Source organism: Sus scrofa, chromosome 1 (genome assembly GCF_000003025.6).
Source record: "Sus scrofa isolate TJ Tabasco breed Duroc chromosome 1, Sscrofa11.1, whole genome shotgun sequence".
Taxonomy (NCBI): Eukaryota; Metazoa; Chordata; class Mammalia; order Artiodactyla; family Suidae; genus Sus; species Sus scrofa.
Genome location: NC_010443.5, coordinates 11,484,524 through 11,510,125, shown reverse-complemented (window position 1 = coordinate 11,510,125; position 25,602 = coordinate 11,484,524). Strand labels below are relative to the sequence as shown.

The 25,602-nt window shown below is 40.2% G+C and overlaps 1 protein-coding gene across 1 annotated transcript in view; it reads right to left on the bottom strand.

Annotated features, from left to right (window-relative positions):
• Nucleotides 8,986–25,602, bottom strand: part of NOX3 (NADPH oxidase 3) — a 57,460-nt gene continuing 40,843 nt past the window's right edge. Inside the window, exons 12-14 of the mRNA XM_021086590.1 lie at nucleotides 23,023–23,169; nucleotides 18,468–18,592; nucleotides 8,986–9,274 (exon numbers count right to left, since the gene is read on the bottom strand). Of these exons, the coding sequence (XP_020942249.1) occupies nucleotides 9,148–9,274; nucleotides 18,468–18,592; nucleotides 23,023–23,169 (399 nt within the window). The 3' untranslated portion in view covers nucleotides 8,986–9,147. The remainder of the gene's footprint in view (nucleotides 9,275–18,467; nucleotides 18,593–23,022; nucleotides 23,170–25,602) is intronic.

Below are 25,602 nucleotides of genomic sequence, written 5' to 3'. Positions count from 1 at the left end.
GGAAGTGTTCTGATTTCATTCTTTTACATGTGGCTGTCCAGTTTTCCCATCACCACTTATTGAAGGGAATGTCTTTTCTCCCTAGTATATTCTTGCCTGCTTTATCGTAGATGAGCTGACTGTAGGTGCGTGGGTTTAACTCTGGGCTTTCTTTCTTGTTCCACTGATCTATGTTTCTGTCTTCGTGCCAATACCATACATTTGTAGCTTTGTAGTATAGGCTGAAGTCAGGGAGCCTGATTCCTCCAGCTCCATTTTTATTTCATAGGATGGCTTTGGCTATTCTGGGTCTTTTGTGTTTCCAAACTTTAAAGTATTTTGTTTGAGTTCTGTGAAAACCCTCCTTGGTAATTTGATAGGGATTGCACTGAATCTGTAGATTGCCATGGGTAGTATAGTCATTTTGATAATCTTGATTCTTCCAATCCAAGAGCATGGTATGTCTTTCCATCTGTGTCATTTTTGATTTCTTTCATCAGCATCTTTTAGTTTTCAGAGTACAGGTCTTTTGTCTCTTTAGGTAGGTTTATTCCTAGGTATTTTATTCTATTTGATGTGATGGTAAATGGGATGGTTTCCCTAATTTCTCTTGCTGATCTTTCGTTGTTAGTATATAGAAATGCAGTCAATTTCTGTGTGTTAATTTTGTATCCTGCGACTTTGCCAAATTCATGGATGAGCTCTAACAGTTTTCTGGTAGCGTCTTTAGGATTTTCTAGGTATAGTATCATGTCATCTGCAAACAGTGCTAGTTTTACTTCTTCCTGTTCAATTTGGATTCCTTTTATTTCTTTTTCTTTTCTGATTGCTATGGATAGGACTTCCAAATCTATGTTGAATAGTAGTGGTGAGTGTGGACATCCTCGTCTTGTTCCTGATCTCAGTGGGAATTCTTTCAGGTTTTCACCATTGAGAATGATGTTAGCTCTGGGTTTGTGATATATGGCTTTATTATGTTGAGGTAGGATCCCTCTACGTCCATTTTCTGAAGGTTTTTTTTTTTTTTAATCAGAAATGGGTATTGGACTTTGTCAAGGCTTTTTCTGAATCTATTAAGAGGATCATATGGTTTTTACTCTTTAGTTTGTTAATGCGATGTATCACACTGATTGATTTGTGGATATTGAAGAATCCTTGTATCTCTGGGATAAATCCCACTTAATCATGATGTATAAACTTTTAATGTATTGTTGGATTTGGTTTGATAATTTTTTTTAGGATTTTGCATCTGTGTTCATCAGTGAAATTGGCCTGTAATTTTTTTTTTTTTGTGGTATCTTTGGTTTTGCTATCAGGGTGACAGTGGTCTCATAGAATTAGTTTGTGAGTGTTCCTTCCTCTGCAATTTTTTGGAATAGTTTGAGAAGGACAGGTGTTAGCTCTTCTCTAAATGTTTGATATAATTTCACCTGTGAAGCCATCTGGTCCTGGACTTTTGCTTTTTAATCACAGCTTCGATTTCAGTACTTGTGATTGGTCTGTTCATCTTTTCTATTTCATCTTGGTTTAGTCTTGGATGATTGTACTTTTCTAAGAATTTGTCCATTTCTTCTAGGTTGTCCATTTTATTGGCATATTGTTGCATGTATTAGTGTCTGTGATCCTTTGTATTTCTGTTACGACTGTTGTAACTTCTTTTTCATTTCTTATTTTATTGATTTGAGTCCTCTCTCTTTTTCTTGATGAGTCTGGCTAAGGATGTATCAATTTTGTTGATCCTTTCCAAGAACCAGCATTTAGTTTCATTGATCTTTTCTGCGGTTTTGTTTCTATTTCATTTACTTCTGCTCTCATCTTTGTGATTTCTTTCCTTCTGTTAACTTCAATCTTGTCTGTTCTTCTCTCTCTAGCTGCTTTAGGTTGTTTATTTTAGCTTTTTTCTTGTTTCCTGAGGTAAGCTTGTATTGCTATAAACTTCCCTCTTAGAACTGCTTTTGCTGCATCCCATAGCTTTTGGATTGTTGTGACTTTGTTGTTGTTTGCTTCTAGGTATTTTTTAATTTCCTCTTTAATTTCTTCAGTGATCCATTGGTTGTTTAGTAGCATGTTGTTTTGTCTCCATGTGTTTGTGTTTTTTGCAGGTTTTTTTTTCTTGTTGTTGATTTTCAGTCGTATAGTGTTGTGGTCAAAAAGGTGCTTGATATGATTTCAAACTTCTTGAAGTTACTTAAGCTTGATTTGTGGCCCAGAATGTGATCATTCCTAAAGAATGTTCCATGTGCACTTGAGAAGAATGTATATTCTGCTGCTTTTGGGTGGAATGTTTTATAAATGTCTATTAAGTCATCTGGTCTAATGCATCATTTAGGGCCTGTGTTTCCTTGCTGATTTTCTGTCTGATCTGTCCATAGCTGTAAGTGGGGTGTTAAAGTCCCCTGCTATTAATTGTGTCATTGTCAATTTCTCCCTTTAAGGTTATTAGCAGTTGCCTTGTGTATTGAGATGATCCTATGTTGGGTGCATATATATTTACAATTGTTAAATCTTCTTCTTGGATTGATCCTTTGATCATAATGTAATATCCTTCTTTGTCTCTTATAACATTCTTTAAGGTCTTTTTTGTCTGATATGAGTAATGAGTATTGCTACCCCAGCTTTCTTTTGATTCCTGTTTGCATGGTATATTTTCCTCCATCCTCTTCCTTTCAATTTGTATGTGTCCCTAGAAGTGAAGTGTATCAATTTTAGATTTTTGGTTTGCAGTTACCCTGAGGTTTTGATATAGAAGATTGTTTTAAGTTGCCAATGTCTTATTTGCAAATGCATCTCCAGTGTCCTGCATTTGTACCCTCCTCTTCTCACAATTTCTGATTTTGGTAGCATATTTGTGCCTGGATGATTTCCTACCTTTACTGTATATATGCCTTTACTGGTGAGCCTTGTCATTTGTGGTGTTTTTGTTTCTAGTTGTGGTCTTTTCTTTTCTGCCTAGAGAAGTTCGTTTCATATTTGTTGTAAAGCTGGCTTAGCGGTGCTAAATTCTCTTAGCTTTTGCTTATCTGTAAAGCTTTTGATTTCTCCTTCAAATCTGAATGAGAGCCTTGCTGGGTAAAGTAATCTTGGTTGGAGGTTTTTTCCCTCTCATCACGTTAAGTATATGGTGCCACTTTCTTCTGGCTTGCAGATTTTCTACTGAAAAATCTGCCAATAACATTATCGGGGTTCCCTTGTACGTTATTTGTTTCTTTTCCCTAGCTGCTTTAATATTTTCTCTGTCTTTAATTTTGGTCAGTTTGATTAATATGTGTCTTGGGGTGTTCCTCCTTGGGTTTATTTTATATGGTACTCGTGCTTCCTGGATTTGAGTGAATGGTTTCTTTCTTATTTTAGGGAAGTTTTTGGATATCTCTTTGAATACTTCATCTGTCCCTTTCTCTCTCTCTTCCCCTTCTAAACCCTTGTGTTTAATGTTGTCCCAGATTTCTCTGAGACCATCTTCATCTCTTTTCAATCTTTTTTCTCTTTTCTGTTCCACACCAGTGATTTCCACTACTCTGTCCTCCACCTTGCTTATTCGTTCTTCTGCTTTCTGTATTCTGCTGTTGGTTGCTTCTAATGAATTTTTTTATTTGTTATTGTATTTGGCATCTCTGCTTGCTTAAGTTTTAAATCTTGTATTTCTTTGCTTAATGTTTGCTGTAAATTATCAGTCTTTGCCTCCAGTTTATTTCCAATGTCTTGCATCATTTTCAGCATCATCAGTCTAAAGTTTTTTTTCATGGAGGCTGACAATCTCCAGATCACTTAGCTATTTTTCTGGAGTTTTTTTCTTGTTGCTTTATCTGTTATAGTTCTCTGCATTTTCATTTTTATAGGTTTTTGGTGTGGTCTCCTTTTTGCAGACAATGGAGTGGCAGCCTTACTTCTGATGTCTGCCCCCCTTGAGGCCAAAGTTGATATGGGGGCTTGCTAGACTTCCTGATGGGAGGGACTGGTGCCTGACCACTAGTAGGTGGGGCTGATTCCTATCCCTCTGGTGGGTGGGGCTTTGTCTCTGGGTGAGATTAGAGGCAGCTGTATGCCTGGGAGTTCTTTAGGCAGCCTGTTTATACTGATGGGTGGGGCTGTGAGCCCATCTGGATTATTATTTGGCCTGGGGCTCCTCAGCGCTGGTGGGTGGGGCCAGATTTTCCCCAAATGGCCACTTCCAGAGGAACAGAGGCTGATGATTATTTCAGAGAACTTTGCCTCCAATGTCCTTCCCCCACATTGAGCCACAGTCACTGCCTGTTTTCCCAGGAGATCCTCCAAGAATTGCAGTCAGGTCCAACCCAGATTCCTATAGAGCCTCTGCTTTGCCCTGGGACCCAGTGCACATGAAAGCCTGTGTGCACCTTTCAAGAATAGAGTCTCCATTTCCCCCGGTCCTGTGGTGCTCCTGTGCACAAGCCCCACTGGCCTTCAATGCCAGATGTTCCAGGGGTCTTTTTCCCAATGCCAGATCCCCAGACATGGAGCTCAGAACTCTCACTCCTGTAGGTGAGTCTCTCTGATACAGCTACTTTCCAGTCTGTGAATGCTGGCCTGGCAGGTTTGGGGGTGCTTATACTGCATAATATCCCCTCCTACCATCCTGATGTGGCCTCCTCTTTGTCTTCTGGAGTAGGATATCATTTTGAAAGATTCCAGTCCATTTGGTTGAAGGTTATTCAGCATTTGGTTGTAATTTTGTTGTTTTTTAAAGATAAAGAATTATTAATGCATCTAGGAAAACAAGGTAATTTATTTTCCAAGGGAAAGATGAAATTGGCCTCATACTTTACCAGAGCAATATCAGATGACATAAAACACTGGAGTAATACCTACAAAGATCTGAGGGGAAAATAATATGGTCTAAGAACATTAGATATAGCCAACTATTTGTTGAGTGAAAAAGCAACAGACTAACATTCGTCACTATGTACTAAGTCATGGTACATACCACTCATGAGTCCTTCCTGAAACATACTGCTTGACAATTAATTCAACAAATTAGTAGTTTAGGCTGAAAAAAGCTCAAGAATAGAGAAATTATGTTACATGGAATGGTGGTGAGCATCGAATCCATGTAAGGTTATCTCATTTAGAGCTACTTACAGAACTTAATGAAAAGTTACATTTAATCATTATTTATCTTCCAGAAGAATACTATATGGACTTTAGACTCCCCTCATTTTAGCGTCATCCTCCCATTTTCCGTATTATCATTGTACAGTATTTGAGTTTTGCTTTTTAAAAAACATTCCTTCTGAAAAAAATCATTGATTTTTTTTTCTTTTTTTGCCTTTTTAGGCCTGCACCCACAGCATACACAAGTTCCCAGGCTAGGGGTCTAATCAGAGCTGTGGCTGCTGCCCTACACCACAGCCACAGCAACTTGGGATCTGAGCTGCCTCTGCAACATACACCACAGCTCATGGTAATGCCAGATCCTTAACCCACCGAATGAGGCCAGGGATTGAACCTACATCCTCATGAATACTAGTCAGGTTTGCCACCACTGAGCCACAGCAGGAATTCTTCATTGATTTCTTTTACAGCCAGTGCTTAGAGGCTTTGACAAAATCTTTCTCAAAGTCTTTGCTCATCATTGTTCTTGTATCCTATTTAATGAATTTCCTCTTTCTTTAAACCTATCCTTTTGTAGTTGTTTCCGTGAGGGAGACAAATTTCAAGGTTTTCTTTCCTTTGAAAGTACCTGTAGTTTGCCTTCACTTTTGACCAAAATTTCACTGAGCACAAAATTCTGGATTGATAACTATGTTTCTTTAGCACTTTTATATCATTATCACCTGGCCTCCACTGATGTTTATGAGAAGGCAGTGGTCAAATTCATTGTTGTTTAAGTAATTTAAATAACATTTTCTATCTGGTTACTTTAGGGTCTTGTGTTTTACCATGACATTCCTGGATGTTGGATTTTGTTTTCCTTTTTCTTCCTTTCCATTCTGTTCTCTTCTTTCTCTCCTCTGCTCTTTTCTTTCCTTACCTTTGTTTCCTCTTTCTTTTTTCTTCTATTTTTTTTCCCGCATCTCTCTTGCTCATATATTCTCCTAGATAAACTTTAGCATATCTACCATTTCAAATAGTTTTAGAGAGATTTTGGAACAAATCAACATTTTTAGTATGTTTAATATTCCTATTTAGAAATATGCTATTTCTACCCATTTTAAAACATCTCACTAAATGTTTGTTCATTATCAAATCATCTTGCATAATTCTTATTAAATACATTTATAGATTTGCTACATTTGTTTTTCTGAATAGACTATTTTCCTTTGTTTAAAAAAACACATTTCTATTTGATTATTGCTTCATTAAAGAAATCTACAGAGTTTTCTTCCACAGTTTTTTCTATCTAGATAGCTCAAATTCCTAAAGTTCAAAACTAAAGGTATGTGAACAGCACAGATTTTTAAAAATGCAACAAAATCTTTTTTTTTAAACTTTATTTTTTGGAACAGCTTTAGTTATATAACAAAATTAAAAGAAATGTACAGAGATCAAATTCTATTTTTAATGACAAGTATACTCCAACTTATTAGAAAAAATTAATTGACTAGAGAGTACATTTTATTTACAAATAGAAAAAAAGAAAAGTAGTAATTGAATACAATCGAGAAAATGTTAATATATACATATTAATTCTCCTGCTAAAGATTAAATATATACATTTGACTGCAGAAAGTTCTAGTTGTAAAGACTGAATCAAATTTAAATGGGGAAATAATACACAGAAATATTAGGTGTATTAAAATTAATAGAGTTTAAATGATGTTCACCAAGGAATACTGAAAGATACTGAGAAATTCCAATATAGAATTAGTAGAAATAGGAAGTTCTCATTGTGGCTCAATGGTAATGAATCCGACCAGTATCCATGTGGATTCAGGTTCAATCCCTGGCCTTGCTCAGTGGGTTAAGGATCCAGTGTTGCTTTGAGCTGCAGTGTAGGTCACAGATGCAGCTCAGATCCTGCATTGCTGTGGCTGTAGCAGTGGCATAGGCTGGCAGCTGTAGCTCCAATTTGACCCCTAGTCTGGGAACTTCCATATGCCACAGGTGTGGCCCTAAAAAACAAAAACAAACAAACAAACAAAAAAGAATTAGTAGAAATAATTTGAGACATCAGGGAATATACCCAACATTTTCCCTAGAGTATAGTTAAGTGTATACCCTAGGAATTATAGAATCAACATTAACATCTGAGGACAAAGTAAAAGAAATGATCAATTTATAATTTAGAAATACCTGAAACAGCTTAAGTGGATGCCTGACTTCGTAAAAACTAATCATGTCAGACTAATTTAATTCTGTTCTATGGCAGAATGTCAGTCTATAAAGATAAGAAGCATTTGCAAAACACAGTCTAGTTTAATTTCAATAAATGCTTTGTTTTTACAGTATATGACATGTCATTTTTAAACTAAGAAAGTATGGGGTGATGTGCCATCTTCAATGGCTAGTTATCATTAATGTATTCCCAACTGGGTGCTCATATTAATAGACAATTACAAGAATTGATGAGGGAGTGTTTGGAGTCTATGACTTGAATCTAAAGATTTGAGTATCACGAATTATATCTCTAGGTACTACAGAGCTAAATACTTGTATTAGTCTCTGGTGCTAGACTTCAAAACAATCTTGAAATATTCAAAGAAAAAATTCTAAAACAAAACAAAAAAATACAAGTAGAGAAAACTGTAAGATATGAGGAATATACTGTGAAAACTTTAGGGGTAAAACAGCAGCATGGCATGGAAAGACTGGCTCAATGGGAGTATATATATAAAAAAATAATCCTAGTATGTTTGTGGGGGCATAAGTTGAGCTGGGGTATTAGTATAAAGATGATCATAGATGAAAATGCAATAGCAATAAAGAGTATTTAGTAAAAGAAATTGAGAAAGAAATACAGAAGGAAAGAGACAAACATAGAATTTAACTGTGTTGAAAGCATATGGCACACAAGCTCCAAAAAAAAAAAAAAAAAAAAAAATGCACTCTCCTACCCACTACCAGCCATGCTTGGATTAGAATGTTATGTTTCATTTTAGTCAATACATTTTAAAAGAATATGAAGAAATGAAAATAGATTTGAAGAAAAGCAACAACAAAGATTGAAGTGCTAGAGTATATACCCTAGGCTGAAGAGTTAGAGAATTCAGGACTGTTTGGACTGGAAAAGGGATAGGTAAAGGATGATTTTATTATCATTTTCAAGTATATAAAGGATTTTTGTGAAAGATAACCCCCATTGGTGATTTCTCAGATCTATAGAGGATGAAAAAAAAAACCACAAAGGAGCTTAAGTTTAAAGCAGAAAAGATCAGGTTTGGATATAAGGCAGATGTCTCTGCCATCAGGAAGATGAAATTTGAAATGACTTCTAAAGGCGGCTACGAGCCAAGCAGCCTCGCCGGTCTCCATGCTGGATGTACCGTTAAAGCATGAAAACAAGCTTGGGGATGATAATCTGGATCAGGGGTCAGCAAACTACCTCCTACGGGCCAGATCTGGCCCACCACCGGTTTTGCGGAGCTAAGAATGACTTTTACATGTTTAAATTGCTGAAAACAAGTCAAAAGAACATTTCATGACATAAGAAGATGATAGGAAATTTGATTTCAGAGTCCATAAATAAAGTTTTGCTGGAAGCTGGAACACAGCCACAGCCATTTGCTGAGGTACTGTGGCTACTTTGGTGCTTTTTTTTTTTTTTTTTTTTTTTTTTTGGTCTTTTTGTCTTTGTTGTTGTTGTTATTTCTTGGGCCGCTCCCGCGGCATATGGAGGTTCCCAGGCTAGGGGTTGAATCGGAGCTGTAGCCACCGGCCTACGCCAGAGCCACAGCAACGCGGGATCCGAGCCGCGTCTGCAACCTACACCACAGCTCACGGCCACGCTGGATCGTTAACCCACTGAGCAAGGGCAGGGACCGAACCCGCAACCTCATGGTTCCTAGTCGGATTCGTTAACCACTGCGCCACAACAGGAACTCCTACTTTGGTGCTTAATGGCAGAGGTGAGTAGTTGCGACTCAGACCATATGGTCCAGAGAATCTAAAATAATTACTGTTTGGTGCTTTATGGGAAAAGTTTCCTGACTCCTGACCCTACATGATTATAGCCACTTACACAACACATAGATTTTTTTTTTTCCCTCCAGTCTAGAAGCTCTCTTTGCTGTAATAAAAATGAACCCCCCTGGGGTCAGCTGATGAGTATAAGCGGCACATTCTCTGAATTATCTTGGAGAGAGCTTTGGGTCCACAGAAGAACACTCCAATGTTGCTGCTGCAGTGGAGGCAAGAAAAGGAGAGGACGTGTTACACAGGGGCAAGGCCAGCCAGAAGCCAAGAGAGGGCAAGCCACTTAGTGAGTGGCTGTGGCTGTGACTTCATGTATGCTTTCCCCCACCCACTTCCTCTGTTGCTTAACATTCTCCCCTACTTTCATCACCATGTTCTCCCACAGGTTCCAGAGGTTCCAGAGTCCTAATATGCCCTGCATCACATGGGGAGATGGTGCCAAGAAGACGGACGCTGCCAGGGGCCATAATGGAGGGCATTTTGATACGGAGGTGACATTGCCTGGAGTTTTGATCAGGGTACCTTGGTTACTTAGCATCCTCTTGGGTGGGTGATTAGAACAAAAGCTCCCTGGGAGCAGGAACCTGGTCCGTTTCCTACCTTTCGGCATACAGCAGACAATCAATACATGTCTGTTGAAGGAATGCATACAGGGCTCTGCCTGTTACTATCTATGTGGTCTTGAGTAAGACTCTGAACCTCAGTCTCTGCTTGAGTCAAACCAAGATAGCAAATGGCAACATGGTATGTTTTATCCAAAGCAAAATGAGATAATGCATTCAAAAACTTTTAAAAAGTGTTACTCATTACTATTCTTCAACCCTGCCTTTTAGCAGATAATAACATTTATACAAAACTCCTAGCAACGTAGCTTATTTCTCCTGTTGGAATTACTTTAGTTTTCAAGGAAGGCCAAGAAGAAGAGTTGAAAAGGAAACTCACGTTGCTGAAAATAAAGTCACCCCAAAGCTGTCATCTCTAATTATGACATTTCAGAAAAGTGTGTTCAAGAGGTATTTTTGCGTATAGTGTCTGTCCCAGGGCTGCTCAAATCCCTTGTAAACACAGCTGCCAGCTCTGCTTATACATAAACAATGAGTCAACACAAGGATTCAGGTTGTCTCTGGCAATCAGGAGGGGCCAGTCTCTACAAGGACTTACAGACACTAAGTTTCCCCTTATCTTGCATTGTAGGATTCCTTGCAGCATTTTTCCAATCTCCAGCACAAGCTTAATGAGTTATCTGGTCTGGATCAAAAGTTCTCATACTTTATTGTGCATAAAATTATCTAGGCAGATTATTAAAACATGGAGTCCCAGGCTCAATTCCAAGGAACGCATTTTTAGCAAGGCTCATGGTCCTGCATGAGCCACACTTTGAGAAACACTGCCTTAGAGAAATTGCTCGGACTCCAGGACCAGCCCGCTACACTGCCTTGACTTCCTCATACCGTTTTTCTTAGCCTCTGTCGCTTCACTCCTCTTAACTTGTATGTTAACAAAGTTCTCTGCCATGTATTGTATCCACATTTAATTATGTGTCCCAGGACCATGATATCCATGGTAGATATTAATGGTTCAATTACCTTCCAAAGTCTAGCTTTGAATGAACTTATCAAGTGCATTCATTTATAAATGAAAATATGTTTAAAACGCATAAGTACTATTTTTAAAGACATCATTCCCATGGCTAAACTTGAGAAGTTATTTTTTGCAGAAATTACTTCTCACTGAAAAAAATACAAGTTTATGACTTAAAGAAGCAACTTTACAGTGTTTATGGAACTATCAGCCAATGGTTAAGAGTGCTATCGGTTCCGCCACATTGTTGCTGGGAAACTTAGGGCATGTTAATTATTTCCTCAAAGCCCCTCTTTCTTTATCTAGCCATGGGGACAGTTCTAGTGCCAAACTCCTACTACCTGTGTGAGGGTTAGGCCAGCCTTCCACCCCATACTTGGCAAATGATGAGCTCTCGGGAACAGTTAGTTTCCATTACGACCCGCACGATGTCTGGCTGCTCCATGAAGTGACCAGAAGATGTGATGTGGGCTGCTGACCCAGCAGTGATTACAGGCTTCCTGGATCAGTGCTCCTGCACTAGGTTTTTTGAGTTCTGGACTGAAACATTTTGAATGATAGATGGGTCAGGCAAGACCCTTCCCAGTGAGGAGTCTGATACCCAGAGGCATCCTTGCATCTACGTTCAAAGACACTGTTATGGGTGGTGATATTTTTCCATTAATGTAGGTGTCACCAAAGAGACTGCCCACTGGCCTATTCCCAACAGGCTAAGACTGCCCTTTCATTTGCAGCCACAGTGGCTGCTGATCAGGACGATGCCCTTTGATGCTTTGCCTTTAAGAGTCCCCTTCAAAGGATTCTGATTGCTGGCTGTCAGGTGTACCACGGATGTCCCCAGCAGTTCACAGCTACCCCGACTCTTTTAAAGTTGTGGCTGTTACACTGCACAGCTGAGCACACACTTCTCTGTATTTATGTAACTGTCATGGTTATGCAATCACCAAAAAGTCTCACAAAGGCCATTCATCATCTTCCATTCTCGAAGGCAAAAAGGCCAGTCCTTCACTAGCTCTGTGTGCGTTACTGTCCCCACACGCGGAATTCTTTTGCTTGCCTTGCTTCTCCTCCTCGGCATTTGTGATTTCTAGTTTGGAGCTTTCTCATCATGAATGCTTACTGTGAAGCGTGGAGCTGAGAAGCCCCACAAAGTGGTTAAGGTACAGATGTGGCGGCATTTTTTTTTTTTTTTTTTTTTTATGAGGCCATGGACAAGTGCAACAGAACCCTAATGGGATCGGTAAAGAAAAAATTCTTCGATAAAGTTTAATTACCCATGATTGCTCAGAATGAAAAAAAAAAAAGATTCTCTGTAAAAGAGGTATAAAAGCACCAGGCATTATTCTTCCGTTTACAGCCTGCAGGCTGCAGAGTTTGCACACACGGGAGGAGCTGGATCAGGGACAACATTGGCGGCATTGATCAGTCTGGGCTGCCGACTTTGATGTGAAAGGACAAATTTTACACAAGCTGCAAAGATGGTTAACATTACCAGCATTATTTTTAGCTCTGATAAACAATAAAGAAAATCCTCCCGTCCCCCTCTTATTTGCTAAATAACCGTGCTCTTTTCTGTGGGGTTGATGCATTTTTCAAAACAGTTCGGCAATGCCATGCATGAAAGGCATCCAAAATGTCACCTCCCAGGAGATTTCTGTCCAGCAGATAGATGGGGGAGTGGGTGTGCCTGGGAGTAATCCCACCATCTTGCTGGATTCCCAGGTTCTGCTGCCTTGAGCCCTGCTCTCTTTAAATTGTATGTTTGTTTTTATGTGTTGGCTTTTATGCTTGGTAAGTTATAACCCTGTAGGGGCAGACCCTAAACCCCATTTTAAAAAAATCAAATTACTTTATGCCCTGAGTGCCTTCTGCAAATAAAATCGATAAACAGAAGCTTCCCGTGGATTTATGGAGGCTTTGAAAGAAGACAATGAGAGCCAGAAAATCGGTATCAGACCACAGACACAACTTCTGGTTAATCTTTCCTAGAGAATGTTTTTCATTAGAAATGCCTCCAAATGATTCATCGCATAATTATATTTTGTACAACACCTTCTTTTTCATAACCACAGATGATAATTGTGTTGGCCATTTTTTTAAACCATCTCCCAGTTGATTTGAGCAGCCTGCTCTGTTACTTTTCTGTGTCCTAATTACTCAGTTGCTGATTAGAAGTTACGGACCTCGCTGATAGCGCTTGCTCACAGCTGAGACACTTCTTCCCACCAACTCCATCTTCTCTGGCCAGACTCAGCATTCTTGTCCCAGCTTCCTCATCCCTTTCATTGTCCCTTCATTTGCTGGAGCTTGTTCCTGTGTCTTGCTCTGAGGAGCACAGATACAGTTGCGGCCCTTGAGGATGTCATGGTTAAACAAGGGAGAGAAATGAAAGCCGTTGACTTAGAGCCTTGGGTCCCTGGGAATGGGAGAGCCAATTTTCTCCCAGTCTTGTCCTCTCCCCCTTCTGATAAAACACTATAATACATACACCTTCACAGTGAAATACTGCACACAGAAAAATCCTAATGCTTTTGCCATATCTAATGCTCTGACAGATAATACCACCAAAGAATAGTGATAAATCCACCTTGTGGTCAATACTTCCCTAATCCTACCTACTGCAAATGGGATAACACCAGTAATTTTCATTGTGTCTTCACTTGATTTGAACTGGAGAGCTGAATGTCCTCTGGTGCAAAGGTACCAGGAGAGTATCCTAACAATATCCCAGTCATAAACTTACAGTGGTCTTCTTTTTTTGGGGAAGCTATAATTTGTCATGTGTGGGATTTCCATGTCAGTCTATTTCTTTGAGTATTCTGAACCATTTAGTCATATAATGAATGTTTAGGATATCCTGTCAGATAGGCACACTTGCGTGCCATAATCAGAATGTTAATTTCTTAAAAATATCATTTGAAAACATTCTGCACATATGCACATAGAAATGAGAATTGGAGGGTGTGCACACAAGCAAATGTGGTTCCAGATGGACACGTTTACCCAGTTTAGTATAAAGGTATTTTTACATTTCTGAAAACAATGGGTGGTCTAAAATACACTCATGCGGCACGGATGAGAAGCCCCAATCATATGGTGAGTCGGCGCTTGCCGTCATTGCTGGGTTGGGTTGTACTGTTCTAACAAATGGTAGTACTCTGCTATTCTTTATTTTCCCCTCAAGATAAAAGAAACACTTCTACTGAAGTTATGAAAAAAATGGCCAAATCTTCAAAGTTTTTATGGTAATTAATTACATAAATTTTTATGCCTACAAGGCATGATGAAGTTATTAGTAGATAAGTCAAAAGTGGAAAACTATAAATATTATGTGAAACGAAAGATCAAAGATTGAAGTCTTATGGAATATCATCTTATTCAATTAATTAAAACAACTCATCTACAAATCCAGAAGGTTGAGTACATGCACAATGTGTGTTTATCAATAAGGAGCTAGATGCGACAAAGATATATTTATTTTCATCCTGTCTACTTCTTGGCAACAATTTCCTGATTTTCTGAATATCTGCCTAAAGCTTGGGAACATACTGAGAACATTTACAAAAAATAAAGTACAGCTTCCGTTTTCCTATAAGACCTGTATTTCGAAAGATTAGTAAGACACAGATATCAATGCACATATTTAACTAGCCTGTTTTATTTTAATTGGGAGAATAATTTCCATTGTTTTTGTGTTTAGAGTAATTTTCTGTGCTTGTTTAACAAGCAATGTACAACAATTGTCACATGCATGTGAGTTTGGCCGTATGGATGAAAGGCTTACTTGTTACATACCCACTTACTATTTATTGTGCCTCATTTAAAACTTGTGTTTTTGTAATATAGCTGACACAATTATGAACATTAATTGCAAATAAAAACAACAGAATACACTTTCCTGTTTTCTACTCTCAGTCTTTGATCTCTTTTTAATTTTTTCCCCTTTCCTTATTTGTATTCAATTTGATGCCCATCAATTTGTTTCTCTATTACTGTTATTTTTGCAATTTTCTGGTTCCTTTATAGCTTGCACTATTCTCTTTGATCTGCTTCCCTTCAAGCTTTATTTTTAGTTCTGTTAAAAAAATGTTTTTGCCCCTCTTCCCTTTATCCTTTTGATTTAACTCCTTCTTAGAACAAGAACAAACTCCAGCTTTAAGTGAACAGGTAAATGTTTTTAAAAGAGTAAGCCCTAAGAATCCTTGGCTTCGTGCTGATGAATAGAAATGGTTGAGAGCCTACTTCAAAGACATCAAGAACAAAGAACCTCTTTTTTTTTTTTTAAAGAAACTTTTCTGAGGCCGTAACAAATCCACCAATTCCTTCTATCCTATCTTTGCCAAAAGATATGAGCTAATGACAGGACAGACCTGTCCTGTAAGTATAGCCAAGGAGGCTTGGGAACAAATACATCCTTGACATAATCAGGGGAAAACATACTGTTTATCTCTTTAATAACCATCTTGAGGAAAATTAATGAGACTTTGTCCTTTGTGCAGAACAATAACTGAATTGTGTGTTTTATTTATATCTGGACAAAGGCCAGGATATTGAAATACTTCTCGATATTAGATTTTCTTGTTTAAAAATTAGATTCTATTGGCATTCTCTTCCCGAGATTTCTTCATTAAAAGCTTCATTAAGTATAAATCTTCTTTTACACAGCAGAAAACAAAATTATTTTAAGGAGGTCATTTAAAAAGTCTTTTGGAGAATGGTGCTAAGCTCTTTACCTTCTCTTGGAGACCTGGCATTCCATGGATAAAATGATAATTGATCTTTGCCTACATGTGTCTAATATTAATTACATGATAGTTGATGTTATGTAATAAGTTGAACTGCTCTAGAGTCTAAGGCTATTACAAATACACTATTGTTAGAATTGGGAGCTTAGGAAGTGTGATGAAGAGGCTTGATTCAGTGACACCCAAACCTTGGGGGGCAGCCTGCTTCTACTCCGGAAGAGATGAAGTTATCCATCAGGAGGAGAGAGTTTTCATAGCTATCGTGCTGAACAATTCAACTGGGCTTTAAGTTCATGTATGCACTACACTTTTGATTATGGCTTTTGAAAAGGAATAAACACACCCCTCACAAGGGCAACGAGGAAAGTGACAGCTACATAGTTTTCCCACCTTCCAACAGTTCTCTACACTTCACTCTCTGCAGAATCAGACAGACTTGCTTCTCAGCAGGGAGCAATATCATTCTGGAGGCAGAGTTTGTGCAAACTCAGTTCTGCTCTCCGGCTCCTGATGCTGTGTTTCTGGCTCACACCTTTCCCAGGGCACGGAGGAGATAATTAAATGGTTTGGTTTGAAAGACTTTCCCACTGCGCTGCAAACCTCATATGTAACACAAATACACAAATACAACGTGAGGCATCAATAAGGGACAGCCACAGAAAAGAGCAGTCTTACCTATAAAAACTTAAAAACCAAGATATATGTGTCCATGTCAAAAGCTTGCAAAGTGGGAACATTTAAGCCATGGTAATTGAGAACTGAGCATAAAACATTTATCAGATGAATAGATATTTTTTTTTTTTTTACAAAAGGAGAAAACAGCAACATGATTGTAACGTAGAAGCTTGTAACATTTTGTTGGTTTTCTACCTAGATAAGAAAAAGTGTAAAACAGAGCAACCAAACTAACCAAAAGATGAATAATATTCACCAGGAGAGTATTCTGCAGAGCAGAAAAAGTACCAGGGAACTAAAGCTTAATGAAGCAGTACCCCCTGTGAAGGAAGACCACAAAGCCGAAATGCCAGAACTGGGGGGAAAGTGCTAAGACAATGGAGAAATCACAGCAAATGAGAAGTTAGTCAGAGATGCCTTAGTAGATTTTTTTTTTTTACTTTTAATGGTTTAATACTGATAAAGTGGATTGAAAATGGGTCCTTATAGAAGACCTAAATGACATGATGTATAAAATAGCAATGAATAATATATATTGAACTCCACAACCTGCAAATAGAGAATATATTTTCCTACCCTTCAAGTATCATGGCTCTTGGAACTCTTGTTGATCTATATTTGCTTCTTTACTCATCTCATCTGGTTTCGTGGCTCCAAGCACAATTTATATGCTCACACCTCCCAAGCATGTACCTCCAGTCTGAACTTCTCCCCTGAAGTTTCAACTCATATTCATCAGCCTAATTGATATCTCCACTTGGATGTATAACAGGCATCTTAGAGCTAAACCTGTCAAGAAACTGAACTCCTGACATCCTACACCTGCCAACCACTCCTCTTACAATGGTTCTCATCTTGGTTCTCGTCTAACTTCAGTCTAGCTTGTGCCATGTCTCCTATCCAAGCCAGCAGCGAGTCATGTCAGGTCTACTTTCAAAAATTATCCAGAATCCAACTGTTTCTCAGCACCTTCACCCAAGCCACCCCTTCTCCTCCTTGCTGGCCTTTTCATTTCCGACCAATGTCCCTTACAAGCCACAACAGCCAGGGGGATCCAATTAAACGTAAGACGGGCAGATCCTGTCACTCTTCTGCTCAAACCTCCAAGTGGCTTTGCTGCTCAGAGTGAAATCCAAATAAAATGACCTGTAATTGTACCCCGCTTATCTCTCCTGAACACCTTCTCCGGCAACGCTCCCTTTCAATCCTTGTGTTCCAACCTCACTGGCCTCCTGGATGCCAGGAACAGTATCTCCTGCCTCAGGGCCTTAGCATGCACTGCCTTTTTGCTCTTTCCCAGTTGTCCACAGGGCAAACTCCCTTGCTTACTTTAGGTCTTTCCTCATATGTGTAAACTATTTCTTAAACAAAGACAATATTAGGACACGCTCCTTTCAAGAACTGTAGACAATGAGATTTTCAAAACAAAGATGGATCGAGCAGATATCTAATAATAATAACTTTTCATTGGTGCTTTGCACTTTATGAAGCTCTTCAATATACTATGCACTTTTTAAATGATGAAAATAACACTGTGAATGTACAGAATCTCCCATGGGGCCCAAAGTCTCAGATAAACCCCTTGTCTAAGGTCGCATAGCCAGTATCTTCTAGAATCAGAACGCACAGCCTCCACTCCAATCTTATGGTCTCAGAGCAAATACTCTTTCCTCCTCTACCTTTGAGTTTATCATATACTGATAATAGTACCAGTGATAAATAAAATAATAGTAATAATGGTGATAGCCACTAACTTTACTCAACTCGAAGCGCTCTTTTAGGTAATTTACAACTTCTCACACATTTAGTCCTCACAGAAACCTAGGAGGTACACAGATTTTTTATTTGCAGTTTGCAGAGAAGCAGACTAGGTCAGTGCCGGGTCTGCTCAAGGTAACAGTTCAAGGTAAACTGGTGGCAATGGCAGAGCCAGGATTTACAGCCAGGCACTCAGACTCCAGATTCTGGGTCCTAACCACTGCCCAAATCCCTTCTTGGGTTTAGAGTATTTTTTGTCGGCTTTGCTGGAAATGCTAGGTACAGTTTACAATTTGGCACAAGTGAATTCCCCAGTTGAGTAATTAGAGATCAGCTGTGTTCACCAAAGAGTTCTTGAAGGCACAGGGAGTTTAAGAAATACCATCTTCAGTTGAGCTTAAGTGTGAAAATTTCAATGGTGTTGACAATTGTCAGATGCTATAAGCTGATCAAGCAGAGGTGTGTGGTTCCTGGAATATCTCATGACTACTTTTTCTAAGGTCGAAGTTTTATCTCTAAACAAAGTGCCCACCGCTGCAGATTAACCAGCTTGTGCCCAAGGGCTTTGCATTCCAGCAGCAATGGAGCCCATCTCTCTGAGGAGGCTCCCAGCAGGCAGAAGAGAGCCAGCTGCCTTACCTGGGGTGACTGTAGGCTACCCGCCGGAACTCGTTATTCCAGTTCGGTCTTCCATAGAAGGTTTTCTGCTTTAATCCCGTGATCACATCAGTATTTTCATCCCAGTGTAAAGCTATGTGAAAGGCCTAAAGTAAAAATTGTAGTATCAGATGACATTTAGGGGGAAAAAAAGGAACCTACTTCTAAATAAAGGAGGAAGTAACTATGCTCATTCATAGATTTAATACACAGATTTTTTTAAACGGGAAATTCTTTGTATTCCGCCTTGGGCACTATTGAAACAAAGTACCTTCGATGTGACTAGTGGGCAAAAACGTGAGCCTGGAAAAGAGATTTTTCCTGAAAGGATGTAAGTCATACAGTAAGTTGGGCTAAGGGAAAGCAAGAACTAAGCTCCTTCCTTTTTTTCTGCCAAATTTCTCAAAAGTCATCTCCAGCTCTGTCCCCATTCACTTTGCAGGAAATTTTAGGGATCTGAGAAGGGCACTGACAGATCTGAGAAGTGACAGAAAATCGACAGAGTGGGGCTGGATTTTACCATCAGATCTGGCTACTGGGGTGAAATGGTTTGTGTCTGGGTTCAAGTGCTGGGAGGCTGTTGAGTCTGGCAGGCAGGTCAAGTGGCCAGAGCTTAGCAAGGGGCATGGTTGCAACTCTGTGGCCAACGGCTTACCTTCAAATTACAAGAAATCACCCAGGCATCAGGTGGTCGATAAATAAGAGCCTGGAGCAGTGAAATGCTTAGAAATAATTTTTTAAGTTGCTGTCATTTGTGGCAGCTCTTGTGGAACTCTGGTAGGTAAGAAGGAGTCTTGCTTTTTACCTCCTGGGATGTGTCTGCTGTGCTTATCCCTCAGGCCCCTCCACAGCTCTTGGGCTCATGGGTTTTACCCCTTAGTGCTGTTTGTTCATACCCTCAGACCAGTTTGGGTAACAACTGTGCCTGGGTCCTGCTCTTATTCCACCATTCTGCTGCAAGCCCACTTCCCCGACTTAGCATCAGTCTAGGAACACAGGCAGGGATAGGAAGGTTGGGCAGAAAATAATGCATGTGCCTAACAGGCTAGAAGATAATGGCAGACTATAGTGGAATGGCAGAGATCTAGGCTGCGGAAAGCTGCCATCAGGCAAGAATGACCCCCAGGTAGCAAGGCTACCATGGGGATTCAGTTTGGGAACAGGAATCCAGGCAAGGGAGGGGGAGATGACAAGAGGAGGGGAGGACCCTCTCTTTAGGAGGGTTTATCAAGACAGAGGAAAAAAAGCACAAACTATGAGACAAGAGTTCAGGGATAAGGAGTGAAGTAGTTGAGGACTGCGCCTTAGAAACTGGCACTCAAGGTCAGAGTTGTACTGGCCTCCAGATTGGAGAGGCCATGTCATACCCCCACGTTGCTTAACAGTAGAATAACTGGTGCCCTAGAGGAAGCTGGCTTGAGGAGTGGGCAGAAGAAGGCAAGAAGTGCCAAATCTAATGACCAACTCAGGCCTAATTCTCCTGGGCTTCTCCATCATGTGGCTGAACGTTGCTTCTTCTTGATTCTATTTGTATTACAAAATCCTAATTCTTCCACTTATCTTTGGTTCTTCTTCAAGAAAGAAACACTGGATTTTATTTTCTTATCATATTCTCCTGTCTCGGTATGGAGCTGCCTTTCCAGTCTCTAGCTCAGCTCTCTGCATCTCTTGCCGAGCACCATTTCCCAGAGAGCTTCCGTTCTAACAACCCAATCAGCATCATCTACAAAGATGAATTCAAACTTTCTCTCCTAAGTCTCTGTCTTCCTGCTTGAGTAGGGTTCTGGATCTCAAAACTTCCCAAGTGCATATTTTGGTTTTTGGTTTTTGTCTTTTCAGGGCCACACCCAGGGCATATGGAAGTTTCCAGGCTCGGGGTCAGAATCAGAGCTATGGCTGCTGGCCTATGCCACAGCTACAGCAGCTCAGGAGCTGAGCCACGTCTGCAACCTACACCACAGCTCACAGCAATGCCGGATCCTTAACATACTGAGAGAGGCCAGGGATTGAACCCACATCCTCATGGATACTACTTGGATTTGTTTCCATTGTGCCACAATGGGAACACGCCAAACATATATATATATATATATTTTTTTTTTTTTTTTAATGTAGAATTCCTTCTGTTCCTTCGAATTGATCATCAGGTTTAAAAATGAATCACCCACTTTTCAGAGAACTTGTGACTTTGTTAGTTCCACCATGTAGGGGTTAAGTGATTTCCATAGGTAGACAGTGTGCTATGAAAGGAGTGCTACAAAGGAGAGAGAGCACATCTCTGAGAGGGACTGGTCAGGGAAGGGAGGGACAGTCCATGTGCACCACTATCGTGACCCGAGTCAGGTCACCACCCTTCTTTACTCGAGACAGAAGCAGAGTGCCCTGGAGAGGTAAGTAAGTTAGTCTGGCGAAGCCCTGAGTGACCCTGACTGAGAGAAGTGGGGAAGGCCTTGGAGGGGGCTTAAAGGGGCTCTAAAGGATGATTCTGTGCAGCAGGCAGTGGGTGTGTGAGAGGGCATTAAGTGACATATCAGGGAAAGGAAACCATGAGAGGAGATGGAGCAAGAAAGTCCTTGGCACAACTAGAGAACATGCTTTGTCTGGTGGCTTTGGTGCCAGAGGACAATGACAGGAATTCGACAGAACAAGTTGGTTGCTGTCAGGTCGGAAGGGGCCTGGAAGTGTTTGCTAAGAAGAAGTCTGGGAACCATTCAATAGAAAAAAAGAGCTTTCCCTACTTCCATCAGTGGTACTGTCCAGCTACCAATCACTGATGTTCAAACATTTGGAATTATGTTTGCTCCATATTTCTCAGCCCAATGTTCAATTAATCTCCAAACCCTGTTGATCTGCCCTTCACAATACCTTTCCCATCTGTCCCTTCTGTTCTTGTCATTCTGCCACTTTGAGGTTGTTGAATTGAATTTAACAATTGGCCATTTCTAAAACAGCCTCTTGATTCCTTGCTGACAGCATGTACCAATTATTTTGTCCTGAAATCTAAGCATCTCAGAAATTTCCAACATGTCATGGCAAAAATCTAAGAACATATCTATTTTAATTCACTCGTATTCAGAAGAAAAGTATATCTCATAGCATACATTTGGAAGTGGCAGAGATGGGATGGGGCAGAGCTGTGTTGTCACAAAATCAAACAGTGCCTAGGTCGCACATCTTCCTAATGACTGGGATGGCCTAGGCGGACATTCAGGATCCAGGTACCACAGAAGGAAGAGCAAGCAAAGGACCAGAAAGCAGAAGACAAAGGCTGTGTTTATACTTCACCAAACGGATCATTTGTCCAAATTCCCATGTGAATAAGAAAAAAAAAATGTTTGTTTGGAAAATATAATTAACACTATTTAATTCATTAAGATGATTCAAGTCCAGTTTCCAAGAAATCTCTATTTCGAATCATCTCAGAGGAATAAACATTTAAGGCTGACTACAAATAAGACCCCCCAAAATCATTTTGCTCCTAAATTTCAAGCCAAATCTTATTCATTTGCAGAAATGATGTTCTATAGGGCCAATCTGTGAGTGTGTGTGAGGGGTGTGTGTGTGTGTGTGTGTGTGTGTGTGTGTGTGCGCGCGTGAGAGAGAGAGAGAGGGAAGGAGAGAGAAACAAGCTAGCTAGCTAGTTCAGCTCATAGAAGGGCATTCATTTGTAAATTTAGTGACTAATACAAACCTCTTTAGCTCAAACACACTTTCCTTAAAGTAAATATCTGTAGTAGCTGTCAGAGAAGTGCATAAATTTCATAGAACATAAATTTCATAACCTAGTAATCACTTCATTGTTAGTTTCCATATTTAAGGAGTTAAAAAAGATTTAAAATTTAATAGTTATTATTCAATATTATCAACACAGAAATACTCCCACAGTGCAGTATTTTGATATAAATTCTCTTGGTAAACTCAATGTTAATATGTCATTAATACAGGACACTGCAGAACCCCTGACACAACAGAAGATCATTTTGCTCTTGGGTGAATAAACGTATGTGCACACAATCTCTAAGAATGCCTTAGGAAAAATAAATCTCTAGATAAATCATGTACTCATAGTAATTATTTTCTGTAGGAGCTCACATACTTTATAATACAAAATATTGGATGTCAACACCTGGGAATTTTTTCTGTTTAACTCTGAACAGCATAGAATCAGAACCGGTTAGGAGCTCTACAAGACACTACAGCCAATCCATGATATCAGCTTGATGTTACTGGAATGACAAATGCTACTTTTAGCGACATGATTTTTTTCTTGGGTTTTCAAATTTGGGATTGTCTTCCATTAACCAAACTCTTTCTCAATCTTCTTTTCTATTCCTCGGCAAGTGAACTGTAGGTCCTTTTATTCTACAATTTGAATAGCTCTCTCTAATCTGGTTTTATTTTATTCTCTTTTCTTTGAAAGAACATAAAAATAATACTTTCAAGCTACCAGATAACTATATAGTTTATTATTGAAACTGTTTCTCTTCTCTTTGCTCTTTCATTAAAGAATACTGCTTATTCTCAGTCTAATCAATACCTGATTTTCATCCCAGCCAGTAAGAAATATATGATAACTCAGAAAGTGAGTTTTCCCTTGCTCACTCATCCGTGTTTCTAGTGAGAGTAAGAGATCAGCAAACCATGCGAAGGCTCCTGGATCCCGGCAAATCCAGTAGAAATACACCTGTCGAGAGAGAAGGCAAGAAAACAGATCTGTCCCTATTTTCATAGTGTGCTGATAATCGCAGACTACTTTATCTCCATTAAATTACTTGAGCCCAAATGGGCACTTCTACAAAATAGCAGGCTTCTCTCTGCCAGTGAGCAAACAGTCACACTGTGATTTCTTTAGAAAAAATTCACATGGTGTTTGGAAAGGCCCAGAGTGAATTCAGAGTCAGGAGCCTGTGGGTTGTTGCCAGTTTCTCTGGACGAGAATCAATTCACCGCGTTCGGGGCTGTGCCCCTTCTGAACAAGGTTAATAATCATAACTAGCTGTGCCTTTCACTGCTCCCAAAGGGGGATGAACCATTAGACCAACCCCTTCATCTTTTCTTATGGCCTAAGCTTTGGATTTGAACTCTCTTCTCCAGAGACCCAAAGGCTTGTTCACGAATCCATCTCACCAGCCTTGACCTCCCGAGGGTGGAGATTATGGTAATTGCAGAATCAAGCCACACGTGCCAGATGTTTCCCCTCAGCCAGAGGTATCAGTGTCCAAGAAAGCTGGTGGTGGGGGCGGCGGTCGTGCGTCAATTACTACAATGAGATTCTGTTGAGGAACACTTCTTTTCTTCTCTTTTATTGCTTCCTCCCTCTCCTGGTCCCCTCCCCTCTTCCTCTGTCTGTCTCCCTTTCTCTTAGCTTCTTTCTTTCTTCCTTTCTCTTTCTCTTTCCTTCCTTCCTTTCTTCCTTCCTTCTTTCCTCAACTCTCTGTGTTTGACAAATGGCATGTGACAATTAGTAGTTTCGGTTTGCTAAAATAGAGTTTTAGTTTTTCGTGTTTTGAGTTTCATATAGTCATATCTAGAGGAAACCACAGGAGACAGGCCTATTAATTCTCCTCTTTTTTGCATACTCCTACCCACCACTGCCCACTGTTGTTTCCTGCACTTCCTCCCCAAGGAGACACCTCTGGACAAGGGGGCTGGCCTTGATCTCCAACCAGGAAATATTGCCTTCAGTGGCCGGCCTTCTCTTCCCCCATCTCCAGCCAGCCTGCAAGCTCACCACCAGATAATGAAACTTACAGAGGAGATTTAATTAACAGATCAAATTTATGCAGGGAAAAAACAGAGACTGTGTTTCAAGGCTAAACATCTTGTTTATTCTCTCCAGGTTTGTGCAGGAATTTATCGAATGAACAGTCAGGAAGATCACCATCTTAGAGTCTATGTATTTCCTGGCCAGTTGCTGGTTGGAAGGGCACTGGGACTATTAATCCCAGGACAAATAATAATCCCTAAGTGTCACTCCCCCCGCCCCTGCCACACACACCCAAAGGAGCTGCTTTTCAGTTTCCTCTCAATCTATGGTTCCCTCTGATGATCACGTTCCTTGCTGATTCAAAGAACTGAACAGAACACACTGAATTTATTGAATGCTTACTTTACATGAAGACTGTTCTTGGCTCTGGAACTAAAGCGCAAACAAAAGACACACAGATTCCCTGTCCTCATGGAGTCTGCATTTCAGAGTGAGAACAGAGACGATGAATTAATCAGTTAACGTATAGACTGTGTCAGAGGATGATCGCTACTTTGCAGAAACGTAAGGCAGGCTGGAAAGTCCTGCAAGGAGAAAGGACCTCTGAGCCAAGACATGGAGAGAACTGAATGGCTGGAGGAGGAACTCTACAGATGGAAGTGACGAGCAGAGGAGGGCCTGGGCATGGGAGCTCCCAGGAGGAGCAGGGGGGCTGTGTGGCCAGAGAGAAGTGAGGAGGGGGAAGCAGCGGGAGGTGTGGCCCGAGGGATGGCCAGGAGGTGCAGACGGGGCTGTGGGGCCAGCCTGGCTCTTCTCTGAGTCAGGAAGACCCTGCAGGGTGTCCAGCAGGGGAGGGACATCAGCGGAGGAAGGATCCCAAGGAAGGGTCACTCTGGCAGCATCCTGAGAGTGGACCGGGGGGTGAGTCAGGGAGGGAGAGGAGCAGGGAGGCAGAATGGAGGCCAAGAGGCTGGTTTTGTGTCCTATGAGGTGATGAATACTGCTATCCTCTCTCCACTTTGTGTAGTGCCTAATTTAAATTACTCTTTCAAACCCTCAGCCCTCCCTTTAACTCACTTTGCTCCCTATGGAAATAAAAACCAACTGGCTGCATTTAATGCCCTTCTCACTGGGGCTCACCTGTCCTGTCCTTCCTCTGCCCAGTAGGTAGATTGTTTTATCTGGGAATGTTAATGGTGGCATTTGGGGTAAAACAAACAACATTGACTTATTTTCTGTTATTTTAACTTTTTAAGAAACATGCTACAAATATTCACCTAAGAATATGAAACCAAAGCACTCATTTAAAAAAAAAAAACCACCAAAAAACTGTCAATTTCAAATCCAGTCCCAATCATCCTTACTTGAAAAATAGTCACATCTGAGCTTCCTCCACTTACTGACCCTTAT